Here is a 20,559-nt window from a genome sequence, read left to right as displayed (position 1 = left end):
GGCGCAGAGGGGCTGAGCCCCAGTGTGTTTCTGCGGCAGGCCCAGCCTTTTCACTCTCAGGGTCAGGTGAAGCGTCACGGCCGAATTCCTGTACCAGGACAGGTGGTGGCTTTAGGGTGATCTCCCACCTCAATGTAGCCACTGGCCTGTGCTCCCCACTGCCATGCTGGAGCCACATTTATTTATTGACAAATAGAATTTTGCAGAAATGTAAAATGTTGTGCACATAATTTTTAGGTGCAGAATTCCCTCAGGAGTAATAATTACAGTCATGTTCCTCTGATTTTGTGGCCTATGTTTAGTAAGATTCATGCAAATGTGCTCCTCAGGCCCAGGGGCTCAGTAGCCACTGAAATAGTTTCATTGGTAGTCTTAAGGAAAGAGCAATTCAAATCTATGTACCATATGGAATGTTGAAGACTAAAAAGCAAGACTGTGAAATGTTTCTTGTATGGAATTCTTACATCTTTGAAGTTTTTAGTTCAACATTTAAAATGAGAGCTATGAAAAAATACAAAAAGTTTGGGGCTCTAGGCTGCAGTACGACTTTTCCAGCTTGATATCGTGCTGTGTCATTCAGCAGTTAGCAGGATCAAGTACCTCGGGTGCTGTGTAGGCTTTGGTAGAATCCACCTACAGAGAAAAAACACAAAGAAATAAGCGTGATGAGGGATTGATTAGCTATAATCTCAGTTGTATTCCTCCTTCAGACTTGGGGCTTGTATTGATTTGTTTAGAGCTAACGGAGCTGCCAGTCAAAGATACAGAAGCTGTCAATGTGTAAATAAGTTAAAATTTAAAAAATGAGCTCTAGTAACATCTGTCCTTAATTAAACACCTGTAGCAAATTCAGATAGACAACATTGTTTGCCTGTGTGTTCGTAACACTCGGCATTTCTATAATGCTTTCCATCCCCTAATGTCAATTTGCTTTACAATCAGTAATTAATTAAGCTTCCTGCCATGCAGTAAGGCAGGTTTTATGTTCATTATGCAAATGAGGAAGCTGATGCACAGAGAGGTTTCTCAAGTTCACAGAAGACATCTGTGCAAATCTGGGACTAGAGCCAAAGTCTCCTGACTGCTACTCCAGTGTGTAAACCTCGAGACCATCTTTCCTCCTCATCTTGCTTACACTGACATGCTTGGCATCTTGTGATGGGATGGAGGGTCAGAGGACAAATCTGAGATCTTATTACAAATCTAAGGAAAGCAGCAGTATCTTTCCACTGATCTTTTTTTAAAAAATGATTTATATGGCACTATGAATGGTCGGGGTGCTTACAGAATATATATGTGCTTTGCAGGTCCCTGCCTGTGACAGGCTATGCAGCCCTGGTCCAGGGGTTGACAGGGAAGGGGTTTCATGTTAAATAAAGGATTGCAGCTCTGCTGCTCTGAGTGCAGACACTTGCAAGGCAAGCAGGGTTGAGCCAGCTCTGGGGCATTAATCAACTCCCTCGCTACCCTTTAATAAGGATATGCTGTGGGAAATTGAGTTTGCCGGTGAGAGTCAGGCTGTTTAGAGAGGCTGGGGGCTTAGATCAGATCATGTCCTCATCCTCTCTGGAACTTGACTGAGAGGAGCTGGACTTTGATCTTTCTTTGGACTTGGTTGCAGCAAGCCGGGCCTTATGCCATCAATTTAGCTGAGGAAACCCTTGTTTTTGTGTTTGGTCGTCAAAGGGACAGGACACTCTTCACATTTACTTTTCTGTTTTTCAATAAAGCAACACCACAAGGTTGTGCACACTCCACCTAGCCAGGCAGAGTCTTACTCTGCTCTGAAAGTATGTCTACACTTGGAGCCGGGGTGTGGGTGTTTCCCAGCTTGAGGAGACATACTTGTGCTAGCTCTGATCAAGCTAAGCTACCATACTAAAAATAGCATGGCCGCCGGCAGTGCAAGTGGTGGGATGGGCTAGCTGCCCTGAGTACTTACCCATCCAAGACGATAGGCATGTACTTGGGGTGGCTGCCTGTTGTGCCGCTGCAGCTATGCTCTATTTTTAGCGCACTGGCTATCGCGAATATGTCTCCCCAAGCTCCAAGTGTAGATTTACCCTAACTGACCTGTCAGATTGCCCCCAAAAGACTGCCCTCTAAAGGCACAAGTCAGGATTGCACCATACACAACACTAAATTGGGTGAGGACTCAATAGTTTGAATAATCTAAGTTAAAGTCTTAAATGCAGCTACTTGGGGCTTGCCTACATGGGAAAGTTTTGCCATAGCATAGTAATACTAGTATAAACTCCTGTGTGTGGACACTCTTATTCCAATATAGGAATGGCTTTTTGCTGTTTAGCTTAATCCCCTTTCTACGCGTCATAAAGAAAAACTGAAAAAAGGTGCTCTTATGTTAGAATAAGACTATCCACATGGTGGTGGGGTAGGGGATGTTATGTCCATGTAACTATATTGGTTTAAATTTACACAGGTTAGGTTGCACAGAAAAATTGTTCCCACACAGAAAAGGTTTTAGAATATCCACATTTTATTATGACAGTAGATAGATATGCTGTTTAATGTCTCCTGATGTTGTTCCTATGACTTCGCAAAGAACACTTACATGGGATTCTGTCGATCTTCTGGTAGTCTGGACTAGAGTGTCCACACAGGGTTTTGCACTGGTTTAATTAAATCTGTTTAAAATCCCTCCTATGGCTTGTCTACACTACAGATGCTACTACAGCACAGCTATGGTGCTGCCACTGTAGCACCATAGCGTAGACACTTGCTACAGCAATAGGAAGGTTTTTTCCCCGTCACTGTGATTAATCCACTCTTAAGAGGTGGTAGCTAAGGTATTGGAAGAATTCTTCTGGCAAGCTAACGGTGTCTATGCCAGGGCTTAGGCTGGTTTAACTATGTCTGTTGGGGGTGGATTTTTCCCAACCCTGAGTGACATAGCTGGGTTGACCTAAGTTTTAGGTGTAGACCAGGCCTTAGTATACTTTTTTAGAGTGTAAACCAGGCTCAGGAAAAATCTGTTTGATTGGAGTTTTTTTGTTTTGTTTTACTTACCTCAGGGTAACTAACCCCATTTGAAATACCAATTAGCAGCTAAAGCTAAGCCAGATGCAGTGTAACACATTTACAATCATGTGTTGCAGTCAGCCTGAGGAAAAAACTAGTATGTGATCCTACTCAGGGGCGGCTCCAGGCACCAGCATGCCAAGGACGTGCCTGGGGCGGCAAGCCCCGGGGGGCGCTCTGCCGGTCGCTGCGAGGGCGGCAGACAGGTTGCCTTCGGTGGCATGCCTGCGTAGGGTCCGCTGGTCCTGCGGCTTCGGCGGATCTCCCGCAGGCGTGCCGCCGAATCCACAGGACCGGGGACCTCCCGCAGGCAAGCTGCCGAAGGCAGCCTGCCTGCCGTGCTTGGGGTGGCAAAATACCTAGAGCCACCCCTGATCCTACTTAAAAGCTGTATCTTAGTGCATATATGCTCAAGTGGGCTTAATGGTGGTTGCACACGCAAGCTTAATTCTGGCATTTTCTAACTTGAATGTTTAACTTTGCAACCCAAATCACTCAGGGCTTGTCTTCAATACAGAGTTAACGGAGGCTAGGTAGTGCCCCATTACTGCCCTGCCTGTAGCTCACTTGTTGAAGCTTGGAGGAGTTATGTGCAACACAAAGAGAGGTTTTGAAAAAGTCCACTGTGGCATTTTGATGTTGGGGTTTTTTAAGTGACATATGTAAAGCCCCTACTGTTTGGCCATCTGTAATGGGCCCCTGATGCATTCATTGCTGCATTGGGCTGGCTGACATGGGAGTTGTGCAGTACCTGTTTTCCTGGAAACAGCTTTCAAACCACACTTCCTCCTAGGCAGTTTGCAGGTGTAGAGACCAAAGCAGCCATCACAGTCTGAGGGTTTCTGGCAGGTCTTAGACTGAATCCCAGGACAGGTATACTGGAAGGAGAGAGAGAGAGAGGGAGAGGCTGTCATACCAGCACACTCCCTCTGCAACCAACTCCCAGCCCAAGTGATCCCCACACCCTCAAACTATACTGAACTTTAATTCAGGTTTCTAGTGGTTACACTAGTAAATGCACTGAATTCCCCACAGTTGAGGGGAGGGTTATCTCTAAACATAAACATTTACTTTCTGCATAGACCTTTTCCCATGAAAGTGTGGATCCCGATCCAAATTTCATTTCCTCTTTCTACCCCCAGTATTTGGATCTGGGGGGTTGGTTTGGCTTGGCTTGCTCTAGCACTGAGGAACAGCCATGACATCGGGATCTAGGGTCCAATTTCGAAGCTCCCTTCAGTCCAAAGTTTGGAGTTTCCACAGTTGGAGGTTTAGTTAAGGTCCATCTCGCACTTCAGGTTAATATTCAAACATTGTGAGGTGGGACTGAGCCCCTGATTCCTCCCTCCTTCCCCTTGGTGGTGCTCACTTTCTTGTAAAACTCTCTAAAGTTGCAGGGTGAGGATTTCAGAGTCTTTAAAACCTGGATTGATCTGGGCCAGGACTGTCTTTTTGTTAAAGTGTGCACGGTGCCTAGCACTGTGGGGCCTCTCGGAGCTACAGCAGTGCAAATAATGATCCATCCAAATAAAGTTATCCTCTTCTCTAGGCATAGCTGCAAATCAATCATAGGGACTAATAAGGCTAGCTCCATGGGGACTTCATAAAAAAACAGCTCCTTCCTGTTTTTAATTTAGCAAATTATATAACAACCCTATCTCGTGTAGGCGACTTAGCAACAACCACATTTAATTACTTGCCCCAGGGCTGAAATATGACAGCAGCGTCTCTTAAAACTAACTACTTTCCTGGCAGAGGTGCATGGCAGAGGCAAAAGGGTAGACTTTTCACAGGCATTAAGGGCAGGTAGGCACCTAATTGCCATTTGTGCCTTCGAAAAAACCGAACCCAAAGCCACTAAAAGGAGCTTCTGTTTAAAGATGTACAGCTACTGTGCCATTACTAATTGTGGCTGGCTTCTAAACTGAGCTGCAAAAAGCCATTTAGTTCATTGTTCAGTTTTATCCGTGTCAGTCAGTCAATCTCAGGGATTGCACTTGTCATGTGCCATTGTCTCCAGCACTTGCAAATTGACAGCAATAGGGTGTTTGGAAATTAGATGAGCTCAGAAGATCCACTTAATCTCTCCCAGACAGCTGGAGGGATCTTTAATGAATCCAGGAGAAAATGAAGCCAAGTTGCAAAGTTGACTATGAAGTAATGTGATGAGCATTTGCTGCCTGTTCTGGGCTCCTCACTTCATTTTTCTTAAATGGTCTGGATGTACAATCTACATTAGCTAGACTTTGGCTCTATTTAGAGACAGAAAATGGTAGATTACCAGGATCTAGAAAGGTCCGGGGGCTTCAGTTCCCATTTTTACAAACATAACAAGAAAAAAAAAATCCTAAAAGCATAAATCAACTGAGACTGAAGAAAGGACCATGGTGCTAGATCCCTGCTCTCTCCAGGTGGCGTAGCTCTCTTCCATCAGTACTGTGCCTCCCAGTGCACCTGAGTATCTAGTACAGCCACACACCTTGTGCTACAGTGTTGCTTACTGTGATAAAACAGTGTGTCTATAGAGAGAAGTTATAATTTTCTCTCTCTCTGTGTATATATAATCTCCTCATCCATTTGAAATGTGCTGGAATGAACCTGCAGGAAAACACCACCCATTTCTCTATAGAGTTGAGCTCCGATGTAGAGAGCTAGGAGGAAGAGGTCTGAGTAGGCTTGGATGAACTGAAAAGAGTACATGCAGACACCCAGTGCAAGGACATGGACAATGAGCTGGGTTTTATTAGCTAAGAAACAGTCCCTTCCAGAAAGGAGGACATGCAATTGTGGGAGAAGTTGTTGACCAGCTCTCTCCTGGATATCTGCCATTGAACTGGAGAGGGCAAAGGGGGAAAAAGCAAAGGGTGCAGACAGGGGACTCTGGCTTGTACAGTTACCTCTACCACCCTTTAGTTTTTGCAATTACAACCCATTGCAGCTGGGTTTGTGCAGTCATTACTTAGACAAAGTTCAAGGAGATGCTTTTCTTTATTGTATTTCTTGGTTTATCCATTTCTTCATTCTCTTAAACAGTATCCTGTTTAAATACAACTCTAATTTGACTTTGACTGTTAAAACTGAGTAGGATAAGTTTGATCTATTGACAGACAACAGAGCCTATGTGTCACTGGCGCCTCCTCCTGGTCGTGCTGGGAATTAGCTCGAGACCAATGCCCCGGTCCGTGGTGTGCACACTGGCACTCTGTCTCTGCTCCTGCCTATGGCTCCTCTCTCAGTTCCCAGAACCGCAGTGTCATCTTCTCAACTCAGCCCCCCACTTAGGTTGCCATCCACTTTTTCCCCCTTGCGAGGTGGGGGGGGGGAAGGATATCTCTGTCCAACAGTCCTGCCACTTCCCAACTGGTGAGTGGGGGGGACACCCAGGCCCATGTACTACTCCAAGCCCCAACCCTGGGACCCTGTAAATAGCAGCCTCCTGTTGCTTCTCTGTAACCTTGGTCAATGCTGCTCTATTTCCCTGGGCCACTTCCCATGGTCCCAGCCCCTAATCTCAGGGCCTCAGCTATTCAGTCCCAGGAACTAGTCACTGCTCTGTCCAAGGTGCTTACAGTTCACTCAGCCCTCCAGGAACATAGTCCTTGTTCCCTGGGCTCCCAGCAGCAACTGCCCCTACCCTGCAACTCCCTTTTATATGGACCCTCTGGGCCCTGATTGACTGTCCCTCCCAGTCCCTCTCCTACTGGCTGTTTCCCACGCAGCCTCCCCAGGGCTCTGTTAACCCCTTCTCTGCCAGTGTGGGGTGGTGGCCCCATCACGCTATGTCATAGGTGCTAAGAAGGAGCTGTGTTCCCAGCCTTATGATGAGACGCTGATCAAGGTCCATGCTGGTATAAAGCAAGCCCTCTCGCTATAGATTGGCCAAGGTTTGATGACTCACATTACACAGATATCAAAGTTTAAAGTGGCCTGGGTGAAGCTGGGTGGCAGATGTGAGACCACTGCAGTGAGGTGTGACCCAGGTCAGGTATTCAGTGAGTCCATAGTAGCACCCCCTGATTGGAGGTGGAGCTCAGACCCCATGGGCTACAGCCCCTATAAACTACCTGCTCTGTCAAGATGCTATTTTTAAACTTACACACTTAAAGTTGATATTTAGTTGCCCAGCTCCAGACATCTGTGTTTTGAAAATATGTTGATGAATATATCAACGGTGACATACTTAGTGTGAGGTGAATTTTTTTCAACCAATATTAGATTTGCCAAATAATGTTTTATTCAGGGCCCCAAAACTGTTCATGAATTTGGGGTGAACTCAGCAAATAGTTTCAGCTGAAAAAAAATGCAAAAATGTTGAAAGTTTCCTTCTGACATTTTTCAAACTGGACTGTGTCAACATGTCATACAGGAAATGTTGTTTTGAATCACTATTCAAAATGTTTCATTCAACCAGAAGAAAAATTGTGTTTTTTTGTCTTGTTTTGGCAAGGGAACACTGGAGGAAAAAAAACCTCATTTTGGTTTAAAACAAACTGAATATTTGGGGGGCAGGGGGTTGGTTCAGCCACCAAATTGAAAAATCAACTTACTCACTCTGTTTTAATCATAACTCACTTGTTTAGATGGGAACAAATGGCCTGGGAATGAGATTTCTGTACACTTCTTGCACTTCCAGCTTACAAGTGGACTCATCTGTTTATGCTGAACTCTAAGAAGAGACAAGCTGTGCTGCATCAGTGCTCTGCACCCATCCCTGGCTAATCTATGAGCAGGGTGTCGAGGTTCCTGACTGGCAAAGACAGGCCATCTCACACAGCTATCCGAGCTATGGCTGCTGTTTAGTATTAAAGATAATCTCCCCGTCTCCCCAGAAATATTGAAAAAAAAGCTGTAATTTGACTATGAGCTAGTAAATGACAGACCCAGATCTTCGGTGACACCACTTTAAGCCCTGCAGACAGAGTAGCTAGACTGGATCACAAAACTGCATGCGCGCATACCACACAGACTAGGAGAACCACTTGATTGCTTTAGCTGGTTGTTCGGCAGGCACAGAGACCCCCCAAGAACTCTTTCGCTCTGACTCTCTCATACAAACTCTCAGTATGCCGTGGCTCCTTCAGGATGGGATGGCTGGGGGAAGAGGATGTTCTCTGTTGTCTCCCCAAACCTTAATAATTGGTTTTTATTTCACCCTCTGATGAGATGAACCAGGGTCACTTCCCCACCACCCCAGAGGGAGCTGTTAGGCAGGGACAGGGTCTGAGGTGGAAGCAAGACAGAGGCGGAGGGCAGTGCTGTGGTGTTATACTCACAGTGTCAGTATTGAATTTTCCGTGGCCTTCCAAGTGGTTGCTGGATCCTGGGCTCTTTCTCTTGGGGGGCTGCAGCTGGGGGCTCTGCTGCTCGCTAGTGGCCTTCTGTTTACTGCTTTCTCGATGTGGCTTGCTCAGCAGTTTGCTGTGGGACCTTGCTCCAACTCCAGCTTCTCCTGCCTTCTGCACTCTGGCAGCAGGCTGACACCTCACTGAGCTGCCTTCTGGCGCTTTCTCTCCTCCATCTGATGGCTGAGGTGCTTTTCTCGCTCTCTCAGCTCCCACCTGCCTCTCTGGAGCTACCAACCCTTTCCCATCCCCAGCCTGAACCAGGAAAGAGAGCTGCACGGAGAGGACAGCAATAGTGGTCACTGCATAAACCTTCATCCTTGGGCTCTGGCTTCTTCCCAGCTACTGTGTGTTCCTGTGCCCAGCCCAGGTGCTTGTAGGGAGGATCAGAGCTGCCTCTTCCTCAGTTTGGGCAGCTGAAACCCTTTTACAAAGCAGAGCTCTCCCTCCACCCCACCCCTCTTTCTGGGTGTCAGTGACACTGAAATTCTAGCTTTCGTCTTATACCTGCAAACCTGGCTGCTACTGCTGGGAAACTCCCCCTCCCCCAAACTCTCTCATAGCCCTCCCACTAGCAACACCCCCCGCCCTCTTTCCAAAGGTATCTGTGTGTGTCTAGTGTACTCTTTCCCAGTTGTGATCATGGAATATTTTGGCTAAACTATTTGCAGGCAGGATTGAGATAAATAAATGGATCTGCTGGCAAACTGCACATCAGGTGCAGGGAGGTGCATGAGAGGAAGGGGTTAATTTGTCTCAAAGGCATCTTTTACAACCATAAAGTTTTAAATACCTTCGATGATTGATTATGCACTTTCACCACTGGGATGTTGGGGATGCCTGTTTCTTTCAATGTTTCCAATGGAAAGACCCTTGGTACGCCCACTCTTTGGTTAGGCTGAGGTTGCCCCCTGAGTACACAAAGGTGGTGGGAAAAGGTGTTAGCTCGATGGGAGCTGGTGCGAGTATGTGTACACAAGTAGGGAATCACACTCCCAGCTCATAGTGTAGACATAGTCTTAGTGAAAAACTAATATCCCTGAGAGTGTATAATAGGCAGAGAAGATTCCTGCTTTGTTTTCTGTGGTGCAAAGCACAACTTCCAGTGCTCAGAGGTGAGAGAAAAGTTAATCATCCACCTTAGCTGGCCTTGCTGCTGAATTTAGCCAATGAATTGCTAACACCACCCGCTGATTTTGAAGAGGAGGAAGGTTGGGCCACTGTAATACCGGAGGGCTAATGCAACACACATACACCCTGCAACGGCTCTCTATCAATAAGGGCACCAGTGAAGGAGGTTTAATTGCACAGACAACCACCAGTCCACTGAACTCTGAAGCTGAAAATTGAATAACCCTAAGGAGCAGTGCTTAAAGTTGCAAGGTTGGGGGTTAGAGACCCAGTGAGGGAAAAATCAAGCTGGATTTCTCAGAGGCACACACACACACACACTTTAAGCACTGTCTTACCACAGCTGCTGCTCCCAGCTTACGTGAAACCTCCCACTTTTTTAAGACTACTTTAAGCACTGCCAGCAAGTTCAGGCTGAAACAGTAACAGGATGTTTCGCTAACCATATACTTCCATCTAACTTGTAAAACCCCATGGATGTCTTCTGAGCATTTGGAATTGCAAACACATGGACTTGCATAGTGGCTCTTGTGAGGTGAGCTAGGAATTGGGTTAAAATCATCACCTTCATTGTCACTTGTGACCTGAAAATGGTTTGAGTGGTGATACCTAGCCCCAGGTCCTCCGAGGTATTTAGGCTCCTGTGACACAGCGGCAGTTCACTACTCTGTCTCGGTGACTCTTGTCAGGCCCGACAATCTCATACACCTCTCACACCAGTTATATTTATATAAAAGGTGACATGTAATATATTGTTGGAAATCTACTAACACACTGGTCATTAATGTCACTGTGAAATGTTTGTAACAGCACTGTAAGTGAGATTATAGAGCCTCTGATACTCTTGGAGACTGAATGGACAAAGGAGACAAAACAGATCTTTTTTCCAAATGAAGGGAACAGAATATGGTGGCAGAAGTCTCATCCAGAAAAGGAGGTCTGACTTGCTTTATAAGTGGGGGAGATGTGACCCTAAGAGCACCCCAGTGCCAGATGGAATAAAGCTACTTCTCACAGGTTTGTTCGCTCAGTGGTCAGAGGATTAGCAACTTGCCAGAAGCCGAAGGACTGTATCTAATTTCTATTAATGGTGCAAATTGTTACTGCCCTCCGTAATAAAAAGATGGTTGCCAGAAAAGCCATAGGTAGAAGGATAGTCTTGTGGTTAAGCACTGGGCTGGGAACTGGTAAATCTTGGTTCTGTTCCCAGCTGTGCTATAGACTCACTGTGACCTTGGGAAAGTCACTTAATCTCTGTGCCTCCCATCCCACATTTGTAATACAAGAACGGTGCTTTCCCACCTCAGTGAGGAGATGCGAGGTTATGTTCATATGTGTTTTGGAAGCACTTGGACATTGCAGAGGGGCTATAGAAGTTTCTAGATATTTAAGTCCCAGCATACAATGCTCTACTTTGATCACTGGGCCATGGCCTAGAACTGTGTGCCAATGGGCTTTTACACAGCCCATACATAATAAGCATATTGTCTGAGCTATCCATTGTTTTGCCGAAGTGGTGGCTGAGCAGGGCTGTTCAAAGGAGTTTGGTTCAACTCTCTAGGCTGGAGGAACAGCTGACTGGCGTCTACGCTATGAATATGGGAGGAAGAAATACAAGCTTTTTCAGGAAGGTGCAACCCAAGCTGTTTAGGCACCCTGATTTTTTGCTTTCTGGGAGGTGCAGTACCAGATATTGGCTGTGTGGCACTGGGGGACTGACAGTGGGGGGTAGAAATCTGAAGTCATGTTGCGCTTCAGGTGTGGTTGGAATGGGGAGGTAACATCTGCTAGAGCTCTAGAGCATAAGCTCTAATTCATCTTCCACATCTTCACCTCTGGCCAGCTCCTAGCCCTGACCTGCTCCAGGTTCACGCTGACAGTACTGATCTCCTGGGAGACGGGCTCGTATGAACGGAGGGAGAGGCAGGCAGCGAGCAGGCCCATCCGGACGCAGGTGTCTGTGTCATGCCCAGCAAGAAGCCCAGCGATTATCCCTGCCATTAAACTGGAGAGAGAAAGAAAAGGCAGCTTTGGACACTGGGGCATGGATTTGATTCTGCAGACCTTGCCATCCCAAAGAGAGACTGAAGTGTCTCTACTCACAAAACAAAGCTAAGAGCCAAGGGTTCCTACAGCAAATCAACCTACAAGCAACAGAAACTGGGATGGGGGAGATGAGGGTCTAACAAGGGGTTTGGGTATCCGTAAGGGAGACTGAAAGTCCCCTCTTGTCGTGTCCCACAGACATTATCCTTTTAATGGAGAAGGGTATCATGTCCTGGAGATGTTCCTTCTTGGGTTCATGACAAGACTTTAAAACAGTGAGTGCCCCCTCATTTTATACTGTCCCAGCATGCCACTGGCTTTGGAAATAGAGATGCCAACCCTCCAGGATTGTCCTGGAGTCTCCAGAAATTAAAGAGTAACCTTTAATTAAAGATTATAGCATGAGATGAAACCTCCAGGAATACATCCATCCAAAATTGGCAGCCCTATTTGGGAGGTTAGTCCGTGCTGCATGGCTACTCAGTGCAGACATGACCAGTAGAGCTCAAAATATGTAGCACAGGTGCCGGAACTGGGGGTGCTACTGCACCCCCTGGCTTGAAATGGTTTCCATCCTACACAGGGTTTACAGTTTGGTTCAGTGTCTCTCAGCACCCCCAATATACAAATTGTTCCAGCACCCCTGATATATAGCTCACTACTGAGCCTCAGTGCCTTAATTTAAGTACCACTGGGATGTGAAAAAGAGAGACAGAACTTCCTTTAGAGACTCTGAGTGATGTTTCTTACCATAACAGAGGCGTTAACAGGAGAAATTCCTTCCTTTGTCATGCGCACAACTGGCTACTCCCAGTCTCCTGGGGCAGAGTGCACTGCCTCTGAGATGTTTGTGAAATTGTTTTTAATTTTCTGAGACAAGGTGGGTGAGGTAATATCTTTTATTGGACCAACCTTGGTTTGTGAGAGCGACAAGCTTTGGCGTTACATAGAGCTCTTCTTCAGATCTGGGAAAGGTACTCCCAGCATCACAGCTAAGTACAAGGTGGAACAGACTGCTTAATGTAAGGAGTTACCACATGTTGCAAGAGACCATGCAAGATCTTTTCCCCCATAGGCATTTAACAATGAGGGCGGGGAATAGTTAGGATAAAGGTAGGGAATTGTTGGAGTTGGAAGATGGGGGATGGGAGTATGAGCTTCTAGGCTGCCTGACTTGCTGGTGGCTGGTTCTGTTGACTTCTGCTGCTGCATGTGGGGCATTCTGTGTGATGTATTCAAGTTCTATCAAGGGCATCTGGGTATATGGATAGAAGCCTCTTTCTAGCAGTTGTACACATCTAAATAAATGAGTACCGAGACAGAGGAAACAGCAGTGAAGACGAGGCAGAAGAGGAAGAAGGGGAAAAGGAAAGATGAGGAAGAGAGAAGGTGATGGAAATCATAAGAGGAAAAAAGAGGTGGTGATGTGAAGGAGATGGAGAGTGGGGAAGATGAATGGGAAGTCCTAGGAGATAGTACTAAAATCAGGGGAAGGGCTTAGGGCTCTAAAGCAGAGCTCCCATGTTGGCTGGGGGAGGGAGTCCTCTATAGATAAAGTAGTCTGTCAGCTTTCAGCCAGTGGTTCATCTAAGGTCTCTGGAGGCCTCATCTGCCTAGTAAAGGCAACAGCAGGTGCAGGTGGCATGTAGCGCTAGAGCCTCATCGGGTCTGGGGAGCTGTACTTAGAGTGCTTGCCTGCACAGGGCAAGGGTAGCTATGGGCCAGTAGAGATTTACACTCAGTACCAGCATGGCCTTCCACTCTGGAGAGCGACTACTGCTAAGAGTTTCCAGGTGCTTCTCACTACATCCTAGGGGATGGGAAGGAAAAACTTCCATTTCTTACTTAGATGAATTACCTCAGTTTCTGTTTAACAAAAGGCACAGAACATTGTGGTTTGTGATGACCTTTCAATCTCTCAACAGCTCCTGAGACTTGGAATAAATATTTGGGGGGGATTACTCCTCTGCAGTGCTGTGTACATGCACGCACTGTTATGTTGTCACAGCAACCAGGGTGCAGGGAGCAAACAGCTTCCACAGACTGACAACGGACCCAGCCATCTGGGCAGGGATTCCAAGAGAACCTTAAGATACAAATGAGCTGCACGCTCCTCTTGAGCCAGTGCCCCTACCTACACCATTCCCTCCAGTGCCTCCTGCTGGGAGAGACTGAGACTGGAGTAGCTCTGAGCACCTTCCCCAAGTCAGAGCTTTGGCACCATTAAGTACAGCACAGTGAACCTTGCTGGATCCCAGCACAGAATTTAGAAGGTGAAACTAACTGAGATATGAATGTGTTGGCTACTTCTGGTTAGATTCCATTGTTCAGTCCCTTGAAACTGTTCACCACCACCCTGTACGCTGGGGGTTTATACAGCTTTGGTTTCTCAACACATGTAGCCTGTGTGAGCATTGGTCTTAAAGGCCTGGCAACAAGGAGCCTGTTCTTGCACCCAGCACTGTATGGAACAGAGGATTTCTGCAGAGCCAAGGAACAGCCATTAGACAGCAGGAGAAGGAAATTACCATAGAAACTAGAAGATTCTGAGAAATGCCAAATGGACTCAGAGAAACTGAGCTTCATGAGAGCAGATGAATTTAACTTTAATAGGACTACAGTAATACAGATACTAATGGGCCTGAACTTTCAGGGTCCTCTAGGAAGAAAAAGCTAGGCATCATCAGACATATCATGGACAATGTCTGGCAGGGGAGCAACTTAAAGCAAATAGGAAGCTTAGGTAAATTTTAAAAGAGAGCAAATGATAAGATATTAGGCCACTTATAACAATTATTCCAGAGGAGGTTAGGTCATTGTTCAACGTATCGTGCCCAGTTGTGGCCACCCCACCTTCAAGATGTGGCTGAGATTGAAAAAGTCTAGCAAAATGCAATGCAGAGGGATAGAGATATGGCAGGAGTTACATATGAGGAATGATCAGAAACACTGTGATTATTTAGTCTGGAAAGGAGAAAATAGAGGAGAGTTGACTGAAGTACTCAGAATTACTAAGGTTCCCATGAAACTAACCAGTCCCTGTTTATGCTGTCCTCCAGCATGAAAAAGCAGGAGGCTAATCACTCCTTTAAATTAGTGGCAAATAAATGTGGAAAAATCTGCCTCAGACAGGCTTCCCAGACAGTTCACTGCAGGAAAATATCAGTCATTGCAGTTTATGAAAAAAGGTCTGGATAATACAAGACAAGGAGGATAATAAAGATGTAAGTTGATCACTATGGGGGTAGGAAGTAATGCCTGTCCCCTCCAACCCCAATGTACAGCATTGCATCAATGATTAGGTAAGGTATGGTGAGAACTCGAAGCATAAGGTACCAGCTACTCACACAGGCAGAAAACTGGACTTGATTAACTGAACTTGTACGGCAACTCCTGCCTTTAAGGCACTTCCTTGCTCTGGTGGGTCCCACTTTTAGCAAACCTTACAACAAAGGTTAAGTCTCACTTCCACTGGAGAGAAACGGATTCAGCTTTGTCTTAAGGTCGTTTACTTTATTTTGACTACTGCCATGGTACTTCAATAGCCAAAAAACTTCAAGAAGTTTGGCAGCCCAGCCCAGAGTAATTCAGAACTTGTAGCTGTACTGCTGGGACCTAGGATGCTGTAGCATATGTTCAAGCCAGTTCTGGGAAAAGGTGGATGAGTGGCCAGACTGGCTTCAATCGACATTAAGCTGTTATGGGCAAATTCTTAGTACACGTTGTGGGGAATTATGTTCCTTACTCCTTATTGGGTGGATTTAGTGTTTAATTCCCAAGTATCAGAGTGAAATCTGTCTTCATGGTAGTGTTAAAAATTCCAGATTGGAATTCAGCTGCAGAAAATAAAGGAATCCCATAACTGCATCTTTTCTCTGGGTAATTAGTAATGTACCTGTCACCCGCTCCTGAGACATTCACTATCTCTTCCCTGGAGATGGGGATTGCTGGGTAGTGGGTGGCACAGAGCTCGCCTGCAGCATTCTGTAGAGAGGGAGAGGAGGAGTGACATTACTGGGAACTCACCGAAGTTTGGTGCAGTATTTCGACCTGGCTGATCTTCTCCACAGCTGCCTCAGTACTTAGAGTCCAAATAATATTTCTTTACATTTTGAATCACATTCACTTTGCCTATGTTTGCACCCTTTTCGGGTTCGCTTTCCACCACGATTTGTGCAACTGAGTTTTACTAGCATGTAGGTCCATGGAGAGTGTGTTTTAAACTTGCATTCTTAATTAGTGAGGGGAAAGCACGTTTTAAATGATCACTTTCTGTGATCACTCCACAGATATGAATCACTGTATGATAGGATGGCCCTCCCTGGAGCGCCCTCCTATGGCAAGTTACAGCATGACTGAGGCACCTGCCTCAGTTTCCCTTTCAGAATCCCCAGTAACTCCTTGCAAGCTTACCCTCCAGTCCTTTGATGTGGTTTATTACCAAAAACATATTTTAAATAAGCCAAAACAAAAGTACCAAACATAGTCCATTTCTCACATCCCAGTATATAGAGTCTTTAAAAATCCAACGACATGACACCCCAAATACTACACTCCAGAATTTTCCACCACACCTAGGCTTCTTGTCAGTCCTCTTCTGTCCTTCTGCTAAGACAGCCACTCCAGCCCTTCCAGCAAGAGTAAGCCCTACTCTCCCCAGCAGGAACCCCCAGAGCCTTACCAGGGGAGCGTCCCTCACTCCCCCGGCCCTCTTGCTGCTTCCCTGGGGCCAGCTCTCCAGTGTGGAGGGGGGTAAGCCCTGCTACTATTTCCATCTTCAGCCCTCTCCAGCCCTGGGCTGCAGCTTAGACGTCAGCAGGCAACTCCCACTGCTGCTTTCTGGCCTCCAGCCTTGGTCCTCTGGCTTAGGGACACGTGCCAGCCACCAAACCCTTCTTGCTGCTCTCCTGTCTTTGGCCTTTTCCCAAAAACCAACTACAGCTTCCTTCCAGGACCGTCCACCATCCGCCTGGTGTGTGGAAGCTCTCACCTGCCCTTTTCCTGACTGACTCAGTCTGTGCTCTAAGACCGCTTTCACTCACCGGGTCTCCTTCCTCTTTCAGATTCTCCTCGATCCTTTATAGTTAGGGCCCTACCAAATTCATGGTCATAGGATTTAAAAAATTGTAAGTTTCATGATGTCAGCTACTTAAATCTGAAATTTCACAGTGTTGTAATTGTAGGGATCCAGGAGCTGTGGGGGAGGGGGGGTCACAAGGTTATTGTAGGGTGGGTTGCGGTACTGCTACCCTTACTTCTGCACTGCTGCTGGCGGGGCACTGCCTTCAGAGCTGGGCACTTGGCCAATAGCCGCTACTCTCCAGCCACCCACCTCTGAAGGCAGGTGCAGGAGTAAGGGTGGCAATGCTATGACCACCCCTAAAATAACCTTGCAACCCCCGGCAGCTCCCTTTTGGGCAAGACCCCCAGTTTGAGAACGCTGGTCTCCCCTGTGAAATCTGCATAGTATAGAGTCACTACTATGCCGGTGCTCCCAGGCACAAGGGAATGAGAAGTCCTTGCCACTCAGTTGGTCTTCCTGAGCCCCCTACCTGTTTGCGAGTTCCAGGGCACAGCGAGACACTCCCTTCCACTCTCCTGCCACACAAGAGGACTCCATGCATGCCGAGTGTCACCACCACAAATTGCAGTTGTGTCAGCAAGGGGTGGGTTAGGGTCATCGCAGTCCTGACAACATCCTCCAGCCTGGATGGCAGCTCTTTAGACAGCAATGGAAGAAAAGCTGCGACATCACTTCAGACCACAAAACTACTGACTTGAGCTTTCCATGCCATGGGATGTTGGCCTATTTGTGAGTGGTTTTCAAAGTCTAGCCTGGAGTTTACAATGCTCATGGAAAACGCTGACAGCATGGACCAGAGGCAGCCGCAGAGCTGACATACTGTGCAAAATTCCCACTCAGAACTCCGCCATGTGCTTCTCATTCCTGACCTGCAACCCTCCCCATACCTGCTATTCCAATCCTGGGCTTCCACGTAGCCCCTCCAGTGCACCTCCATTCTGAAATGAGGGTACCACCTCTAATGAGTTTACACCTGTGTATGTGCACAGGGGCACAAAATAACTGTCATGTTGTCGGTATCTTAATGCCATTGCGTTGGTGTCAGCATAGGGCGATGTTTCATCTCCTATAGAGACAGCATCACAGTCTGAAGACAAATACCATCATACTGTGATGCTTCATTGGGGCATCTGAAATAAACTAGTGATCCTCTTTGCTTGGTTGGGCTTGTAGCGTGCATGACAAAAACAGTGACTCAAACTCTAGGATATGTAGCCAGGGCTAGCTCCAGGCACCAGCCCAGCAAGCAGGTGCTAGGGGCAGCACGTCCAGCTCTTCTGCGGCAATTCGGCGGCGGGTCCCTCACTCCCTCTCGGAGCGAAGGACCAGCCACCAAATTGCTGCCAAAGACTGAAGCGGCGGCGGTAGTGCCACAGATCGTGATCATGGCTTTTTTTTTTTCTTTTTCTTTTTGCTGCTTGAGGCGGCAAAAACCCTGGAGCTGGCCCTGTATGTAGCAACCCCAAACCTGCAGCACTCTCTGCTGGACTAGTTTTTTGCCTTATCTGAATCAAGTTTTAGAACTTGTGGAGATTTTGTGAGGTGGTCTAGGTGCCTCATTAGTTAACCAGGGTCTTTAGGTTCAGTGTATTTGTTTTAACACACACACAAAACAAAAAGGGACTGAAATAGAAATTAATTAAAATACAAGTCTGTGTATTAACCCTAGAAAATCCATGTTCTTTCAAAACACACACAGTGGTCACCAGCTCCTCTGCTTCATTGAACTGCAGCTTCTATGCTAGTTCATCACTCCCCTTCCCAAAGCTGGCCTTCCCTGATTCTTGGGCTTTGTAAAATCTCCAGCTACTGTAGCTGTTTTGGTAACCAATGTTAACTCTTCTGGAGGCAGCACTATGACAAACAGCTCTGCTGCTTCTAGAAGTGCTGGTTCAGCACAGCGAGGGACTTGCAGTCAGTGGGAGCAGTCAGTCTGAAATGGCAGCAGGGGTGGGGAAAACCCAGCTCCCTATGCAGTGTCTAGGTTAATCTGAAAGTATTTGTCTCTCGCTACCACTTCACTGTACTGTACCTGCCGGCACAGGGTGCCCGAGGGTCCGATTTATTGCCCTTAGTTCTCGAAGATTGGGGGAGATGTAGGTCAGCGCTTTCCAGCTGTCTGAAAGGAATGGCTTAGAAGCCTTGTTCTCATCTGTTGGCTCATAGCACACTTCAAAAAAACATTGTAGATGGTTAGCTGGTGTAACAATCTCTCTGCTTCAGGACAGACAGCTATTTGGAATGCTCATTGTGATTTTTACAATGTTTGGTATCTACACTTTATTATAGCTAGGAAAGGATAGGCTATCTTCAATCTCCCTTTCTACTGCAACAGTAATGATTAAACTGCTTCTGGCTCTGGGGTGATGCGATGAAAGGCACAGTCAGGAATGGGCATTTAGTTCGATAGACAGGCCAGTGAGCCAGCCAGCCAGCAGGAGCTATCTTTGTAGTCTCTGCTCACTGGCTGAGTCTAGAGAACTGTCTCCCTCTGCAGAGCTTACTTCTGAAGAAGGTGGGGGGGCAGAATCATTTTTAAAAACAGGTAAGTTAAAATGTATTGCTTTGCTGAATGCCACAAACCATGGGAGGCATACAGCATACAAGTCTGTGCCTGCCTCAGCTTTCAGCTTAGCGTTTCAGTTCACCTTTAACCTTTGCTTGTTTTCTGTCAGTGCTAGGGGCTGTAGATGTTACCCTGATAGAAATCTGACATAGCTGCAGAATAAGAAAAACTAAGAATATATGAAAACATATTTCATATATTTTTAAAAAAACATGGGGAAAGAGGGGAGTTCTCCTTACCGGCTATCTGGTGCTCTGTAGCAATTTCACAGACGTACTGAATGGTGGCAACTGGCACGTTCCCATCAATACATACCAGTGGGGCCAAGCACAGACTCTCCTTGAACCTGGACACCTAGTGAAAATACAGAACACAGAACAAGGGCAGCTTGACTCAACTGGACAAGAACAAGATATGCGAACCTAGCACATCTTGCTGATCGACTCAGGTGGCTAGGATGTATTTGCAATATCAATTTTTGCAGAAACTATTAGACACAGACTTGACGTGAACCAAGAAGAGCATTTTCCTAGAGAAAGCAGGTCTTACAGGTTCTCCATTTTTTTCCTTCTCTTTCCCATCCTTCACTATCAAGCCTTGTACCAGACCAGCCTGTCCTCCTCACAGAGGAAGGTTGCTGGTGGCTCCCCCTTAAGATCTTTACTGCTGCTCCTATATCAACTGAAGGTCTCTAGTGAGAAAAATGAGATGCTTCCTCCCCTTGGAGTTCCAGTAGGGTGCCTCTACAGAGCTCCCAATCTCAGCTAGACCAGAGAGCAAGGGACCAAATCTCATTCTCAGATCCCCATGTGTCAGTCCATTGCAGTACCAACACTAAATTGCAGGACTATCTTGGAGAGGAGCCATTAAAACTTACAACATGTCTCATGGTCAAGCCAGAATGATTAGAGAGGGCAGTTTATTCAGACCCTTGAAAATATTTTATTTCAATGGCAGCTAGACACCTAAATATCTTTTGAGATCCGTTCCTTTTCCAACAACTGTTCTAAGCCAAAACAATAGAAATAACAGGCCACATTCAGACCTGATATAAACAAATGTACCGGGTCTGAATTCAGCCCAACATGTTTTCCTCATCTCTCTGAAACCTTGTGAAGGTATACATAGAAGATATGAGTACAAAGGTGACAAAAGACTGATTTGAGTTAGAAGAGGACATTCCAACATATAATGGTAACAGAGCCATCAGTCTAGCACCAAATTCCTTTATCATAATGAGTACCTGCCACCCAAGAAATCCTACCAAATGTACTACCTGCATATGAAGCCTGTGCTGAAAGTCAGAAGGAAAAGAGGTTCGCATTCAACCCATTTGGGGAGAGGAGCTAGCT

At 46.4% G+C, this 20,559-nt stretch overlaps 1 protein-coding gene across 1 annotated transcript in view; it reads right to left on the bottom strand.

Annotated features, from left to right (window-relative positions):
• Positions 1-287: 287 nt before the first annotated feature.
• Positions 288-20,559, bottom strand: part of LOC123350618 (pseudouridine-metabolizing bifunctional protein C1861.05-like) — a 50,359-nt gene continuing 30,087 nt past the window's right edge. The window contains exons 16-22 of the mRNA XM_044989279.1: positions 19,447-19,561; positions 18,674-18,811; positions 17,111-17,277; positions 15,454-15,542; positions 11,370-11,517; positions 3,791-3,917; positions 288-633 (exon numbers count right to left, since the gene is read on the bottom strand). Of these exons, the coding sequence (XP_044845214.1) occupies positions 593-633; positions 3,791-3,917; positions 11,370-11,517; positions 15,454-15,542; positions 17,111-17,277; positions 18,674-18,811; positions 19,447-19,561 (825 nt within the window). The 3' untranslated portion in view covers positions 288-592. The remainder of the gene's footprint in view (positions 634-3,790; positions 3,918-11,369; positions 11,518-15,453; positions 15,543-17,110; positions 17,278-18,673; positions 18,812-19,446; positions 19,562-20,559) is intronic.

The sequence above is a fragment of the Mauremys mutica genome, chromosome 1 (genome assembly GCF_020497125.1).
Source record: "Mauremys mutica isolate MM-2020 ecotype Southern chromosome 1, ASM2049712v1, whole genome shotgun sequence".
Taxonomy (NCBI): Eukaryota; Metazoa; Chordata; order Testudines; family Geoemydidae; genus Mauremys; species Mauremys mutica.
This window is presented reverse-complemented; position numbering and strand designations above follow the sequence as displayed.